This window comes from Mastomys coucha, unplaced genomic scaffold, assembly GCF_008632895.1.
Source record: "Mastomys coucha isolate ucsf_1 unplaced genomic scaffold, UCSF_Mcou_1 pScaffold5, whole genome shotgun sequence".
Taxonomy (NCBI): Eukaryota; Metazoa; Chordata; class Mammalia; order Rodentia; family Muridae; genus Mastomys; species Mastomys coucha.
The window spans coordinates 1,845,480-1,852,150 of NW_022196911.1; the positions used below are offsets into that span (position 1 = coordinate 1,845,480).

General features: G+C 41.9%; 1 protein-coding gene across 15 annotated transcripts in view; it reads right to left on the reverse strand.

Annotated features, from left to right (window-relative positions):
- The window catches only part of Syne1 (spectrin repeat containing nuclear envelope protein 1), a 506,592-nt gene that overhangs the window by 61,421 nt on the left and 438,500 nt on the right, over positions 1-6,671 (reverse strand). For all 15 annotated transcript variants that reach the window (XM_031352591.1, XM_031352581.1, XM_031352598.1 and 12 more), the window contains one exon: positions 6,270-6,425. In XM_031352591.1, coding sequence (XP_031208451.1) covers positions 6,270-6,425 — 156 coding nt within the window. The remainder of the gene's footprint in view (positions 1-6,269; positions 6,426-6,671) is intronic.

Sequence of the window (6,671 nt, forward strand, 5' to 3'; positions counted from 1 at the left end):
TCTGCTCTGGCCGGAGACCAGGTGTTCAATATATATGTATAGGGTGGCAGCTGCGGCTCCCCACACTCCAGTTCCTTCAGCTCTCCAGTGTAAACCGAAAGCCAGTGTCTCTCCAGAGAACTACTTCAGTCCTGAATAGGGATCACCCAGGCATGCAGCTTCGTGCAACTAAGTAGTTTTGGCTGGTTTATTGTTTTGTTTATTTGTTTTCCAAGTCTATGCAGCATGCAGGTAGAGATGCAATACCCATCTGGTATGAGCAATCTACTAAACCACCTTTTATAACACACATGTATATGCGCATGCATGTGTGCAGACACATACATGCACACACACACACGCACACACACACACACACGCACACACTTAAACTGTATGAGCTTTGTCCTGCTAGAGAACCTTGCTGGGTATAAGAAGTCATTCTTTGTTCTCCACACTTCTTGCAGCTCTAAGCTATTATTTCTATGTGTCTTCCTATTCCCAGCATTCCATGAAAGTTAAAATCACAGATTGTGTTCTTTTGTGACATGCTTCTTTCAGTTAGCATGCTTCACATGTTAAGCCACGTTAAATGATATACCCACAATTCATTCTTTCTGACTGCTGAGAACCATTCACTGTACACATGTATGTTTTACGTGTCCATTTATCTAATGGTGGGCATGTCTGTTGATTCTAATCCTGGCTTCCTATGAACAATGCATGCCACACATGGTCATGCCTAAGTGTCTGTACAGATATAGACACTCATTTCGTTAGGAATATCCCTAAGAATACAATCACTGGTGGTAATCCTTCTGTCTGAGTTGTGAGATTATAGGCACGAACCACCACACCTAGCAACCACCTGCTTTAAGACATATTTTAAATTCATTTTTTTTAATATGGGGATGAAAACATTTCAAAGATGCTCTGTGCTTCTTGGTTACTGATGCGGCCTCTGATTGGCTCTCTCATGATCATGTAGATAATACTTAAGTTCCCATGGAACCTCATTTGTCTATGTTCTTTTCTGAGAAGAGTTGGGAATCAGGGAATACTTTTCACAAGGCCAACCTCAGGGCGATGAGGTAATTGGACAGGAGGCCACCAAGCCTACCATGGCTTTTGAGAAATGTCCATTAGAAGTCCCTCCTTTGAGTTAATTATGTCCATTTAAATAAAATATTTCTCTGGGTTGGGAATCACTACTGAGTTTACCAGTATTATCTCATTAATGTAACTTAGTTTAGCACTCTGTTTCCCTTGAGACAGAATAATGCAGGAGAGATGAATGGTGATGAGCTCATTTCAGATGGAGATTAACAGCAAGCACCAGTTAAAAGGTTCTAGAGAGCAATCCCACCTACTCCATGCTCTACCCTGACTGTGTTCTACAGCACAATCAGTAAGCACGGAGAGATCTGCTCTCCTCGAACACTAAGACTATAGACTCATCTGTCATTCCTACAGTATCAGACAGGAGGGGTGGCTGCGGTTCAGTTGATACCAGCAGAAACTCAGGGTTGGTGGCTTCCCTCTAAAGAAGAAGAAGACAGACCCATCCCTCCTTAAGAGTTGGGATGGTTTCGTCGCCTTCTGAGTAGCTTCCTCTGCATGTTTGCCATGATCCAAAAAAAAAAAAAAAAAAAAAAAAAATTGTATGCTAGGGCTCTCTCTTTACCAACATCAGCAGAGAGGGTGGTCATATGCTAAAAGGAAATTATCTATTTCTTTGAGAAGTTGAGAGTGATTTAGACAGTTTAAGGCTTTTGGTTAGTCAAAGGCAGGCTCAGTAAAGTCAGAGTCTTTGATATAGGCTGGAATGTACAGTAGGATCAATCATATGTCCAGAGGCAGCTAAGACTCGAGGCTAGTCTCCACTACTACTCTGCCATCCAAAACAGAGCAAGTTTCTCATCTTCTATGAACCTTTCTTTTCTCACTTGACATTGCATTTTCTCCAAACACTGGTATTTAGTGTCTGTAACAATCAATCACCTTTCATCTGTCAAGTGCTGTACTATATGTATTCCAGGATGTGGTGTGTTGACAGGAAGACACAAGCAAGCGACAACTTAAAATGGGCTGTCAAACATCACAGGTCTGACAATGCTCCATATTACTTTGATTCTTTTTCCTCCTTAGCATTCATGTGCTCAGTCTCATGGGAGCAGCTTGAATACACATCCTTCTTGTTCGTCTCACAACATGAAGATACTGCTTTCATTTGGTTACCGAGGAGCTATGATTGAAAAACAAAACACCTAAATATGTGGGCTTCAAGCCTTGAGTGGGAGCCAGGGTCAAAACCTTTTTTTGCAGAGGTGTAAATCCCTAAGAAGGGTGGTATTTGATGTTGTTTATAAACTGAATATTTAAGTTTATTTATGTAAGTGAACCATTTCTTTCTTTGGATTCAGTTGAAACCCTGAATTTTACCCTCTCAGCACATATTCATATTTTCTTAAGGGTAAAGCCATAGTACATTGCCTCCAGAGTGAGACAGCTGAGCAGGAAGTACATTTTTTTCTAACAGTAAGTATTTTTATCAAGACATTTTGAGTAGGTGTAAACAGACACACACACACACACACACACACACACACACACACACACACACGCACACATACAAATGCACACACTGAGCAATTCTAGTGGTGCAGTGTTATATATTTACATTACAGCTAGAATCACACATGGGTCTACATAAGCAACAGAGGAAGAAAAGCAATAAAATCCACAACGGAGCTAGCTACACCAGATCCTTGGGCAGCTGAAAAGCCTTCTGCTTTTCTTCTGATGCTCCAAAGCAGCTGCTTGAAGCTGGCTTGCTCATCCTCATCTGTGGACCCAGTTACTCCTCACTTCACACCAGCTGCTTCAAAAGGAGCAGAGCAGGCTGTCTCCTCCTGAGCTGGCATAATGCCATCTGTGTTCAGCTGAGTTTGGTGACTTTTATGAGGAGCCGAGCCCAGGCTTGTTTCCTGTTGTGGTTTCATATTTGACAGTAGTTCACCAGCAATGACAAACTCAAGAGTTACTAAAGCCTCGGGGTCCCACTCTTCCAGAATTATTACATCCTGGCACTGGGCCAGACCCAAAACTACCATCTTACTGTTGAAACAATCGAACGTAGATTGGACTGGGACAGAGTAATTATGTGTTAGTTTCATACTTCAAGAGTCTGGCAGAGGAAGATTCTAGAAGATATTCTATCTACTTCCTCTTTTTTTCAGGTTTTGGTCTGCTCACAGGCACAGTATAAATAAATCACAGGCAGAGTGTATCACGTGGTCAAACATTTTCAGGCTGTATTTTCAAGCAGATATATCTAAGTCTAGTGGGCAATTTTAGAACATATGAATATCTGACTTAATTAGTAATAATAATACTTTCATGGCATGATTATACAATTTGCCTGAATGAGAAACTATCATATGACCATCAGTTTTTCATCTCTAAAATATGATAATTCTGGCACTATTTTTATCCTCAGAGGTACCTAAGTATTAGGACATACACGTAGGACATGGCCTTCATTATTCTCCATAGGGAAACAACACATAGCTGCTATAGGCACTGGTTTGCCCAAAATAAAATGACCTTTGCATTTAAGAGCATCAAAGTCTTGGGACCAGACTACAACCAATCAGGAAAGGAGACATGATCCATGATGGCACATAACCAGGAGGAAATGGGAATGCACAGGCCTATGAAAACACTGAGGGTCAATCACTTTCCTAAAGCACTTCATGGGGTTGTGGGACAGGAAGGAAAAGAGGTGAGAAAACCAGAAGAGAAGTAGTCCCTCTCAGTTGGTAGATTTACTTTTCTGGACTTCTAATGAATTCTAAGAAAGTAGAATATGCTCCTAAAAAAAAAAAAAAAAAAAAAAAAAAAAAAAAGGGTAGTCCCTTCTTGATAGAAGAGGCTCATGATCAAGGCCTCCAACAAGGCATGCTGGGAGGGTTTAGCATAGGAAAATTTAGAGAATTCTGAATCTAAATAGACATCTCTCTGAAACCTTTGTGAGAAATGAGTTTGGTCTGGCTTATTTCAGTTAGTTACTGAAAACCATTAAGAGGGAAAGCAGTGTAGACTTCTCTTTAGGAGGATGATGAGGAAAGAGTGGGAGAGACAGCTTAGCAGTTAAAAGTACTTAAGACTCTCACTGAGGATGAGCTCTGGTCTCAGTACCCATGGGGCAGCCCATGACTGTCTGTGCTAACTCCAGTTCCTGGGATCTGACAGCCTTGTGACCTCTGTGTGATCCTGCATGTGCATGGTGTACGTACACACTCTGGCAGACACACATACACATACGATAACTACATAAATAAATACATCTAAAAAAGAGAAGACAGCTCACATGGGGCAATGTTTCTAAAAGGAAGAGAAGGAAGGGAGGAAGGAATAATAGAGAAGTGAGCAGACTCACAGAGGTAAATGAACAATGTGGTCATAATTTCTCATTATTAGTACCCAGCAAATGCCTTTCATTTATATGGTGTATCATAATAAGGCCTGTATGTTATAACATGGTAATTGTGGTAATGTCTATATGGTGAAGAGCTCAGAAATTAATTTGTATGATGATTCTCTCTCTCTTTGAACAGCTCTGTATAGGCTCCTTCCTGTGTACACTGACAACACAACATTCTATGAAAAGTGGCCACTTTAATGTTGTTGATGTGTTGGTAAGGGCCACGTCTTGGATACCCCTTTTTGGAAAGAATATTCACAGGGGATATTCACTCTAAGCATGTGAGTGAATATTCCTTTGGTTTGTGATATGAGCAAACTCTGGGTTTAGATTAAGCATTTGGAGGAAAATTGTCAAGAAACACATTTGTTCTTAATATCAAATAAACAACAAGGCAGGGCCTCTCAAACTCTGTTGGAAGGTTCTGGAAGCATGAGAATAAGGATCCATAATGCCAGGTCAACTGGGAAGGAGGAAGAGAAAAGAGGTAGCAGGCAGCACAGTTGCCACAGGAGTGAAGACATATTGGTCTGGGTAGGCAGAGTTCCCCTTTCTTCAGGCCATTCCCTGGTCTAACACCCTCTTCTCTCCAGCTTCAACCTTATCAATGATGATGACATATGTGTTACATATGTACATCAATCTATCCTTCACTCCCCAACTAAGCATTAAAGATTTATACATTTCAAGAAGCATTTTCTCTAGCCAGTCCATACATAAAGATGCATTGCTTTCATCTGTTCATATAGACTTTTCCTCATAACCATATAGAACTTTCTAGGAGGACTTTACTTTCAGTGCTTTAAAAAAATTGATGGCAGAAATATCTACTACAGCCTATATTCACAATAATTGCCATGACCAATGCTCAGGGTGTGTTATAGCCTACTGTGTGTCAGGCATGGTACTCAGGGTGCGCTATAGTCTGCTGCGTGTCAGGCATGGTGCTCAGGGTGTGTTATAGCCTGCTATGTGTCAGGCATGGTGCTCAGGGTGCGCTATAGTCTGCTGCGTGTCAGGCATGGTACTCAGGGTGCGCTATAGTCTGCTGCGTGTCAGGCATGGTACTCAGGGTGTGCTATAGCCTGCTGCATGTCAGGCATGGTGCTCAGGGTGTGTTATAGCCTGCTATGTGTCAGGCATGGTGCTCAGGGTGTGCTATAGTCTGCTGTGTGTCAGGCATGGTACTCAGGGTGCATCCCTAAGCAAGGCACACAACCTTGTGTTAGCGCAGATGCAGGCTCTTAGATAGCCAGCAGTCTTTACGGAGAACCTTTCTTTACCTGATGTGTTTTTGCCCATGCTGCTTTCTTGTTGCCTTTGTATCAGTCTTTCCTCTTCAAATCCTAAGTTATAATCTCATTTAGCATCTTACACACAGAGAAAGGCATTTCATAAATGATGTAAGCCCAACAATGCCATACACCATGAAGTATAAGGAATGACTATAAATTTTCCACAAATAAAACTATCTCTAGAACTGTAACTAAAACTAAAACAATGTGTTTCCTCCATGTTTAAAATGCAGAACATACTACCATTACCTTTCCAGCTGAAAATTCACACCTAGAAATTACAGCAGCTTGTGCCAGCCAGGGAAGAGAAAAAGAAATGCTTCAGTACAGATGAATTCAAGTATAATATGATGATATAGCAATCCTTGTTCTAAATTATTCTGGCAACAGCCACAGGCTCCTCTGTTTATACATGAGTCACTTGATATGGATCAAGACTGTCTCACATCATGGCTCGCCTTCAACCTTCCCGTCATGAGGAGCTATGGACTCATTCAGACACAGCTTACCTGGTGACAAAGCTCTTCCCACTGCCTTTGCAGAAGCTCCACTCGTTCCTTCAGGATGGAGATGTCCTCGGCACTGAGGTAGACAGCCAGGGCATCCCTCAGCATCACCAGCTCTGCCAGGTCATCTGTCCACCTCCCAACCGTGTTTTCCAGTTCCTACGTTGGAGACAAGCATCCGTGAACCCCATGACATCTACCTTCAACCCTTTGAGGGTGCTTTGGTGACCTGTCTCACTGCTATTATCTTTCTACAAACTCTTTCTGAACACCACCACACTTGAGCTCCTTACATGTATCCTGCATAACTTAAAGCCTGCCATGTTCTGATAAAATACCACGGGTCCCTGCTGAAACTTTCCACCATGTACATACACGGTCTTTCTAGCCTGGTGGTGATGGTGT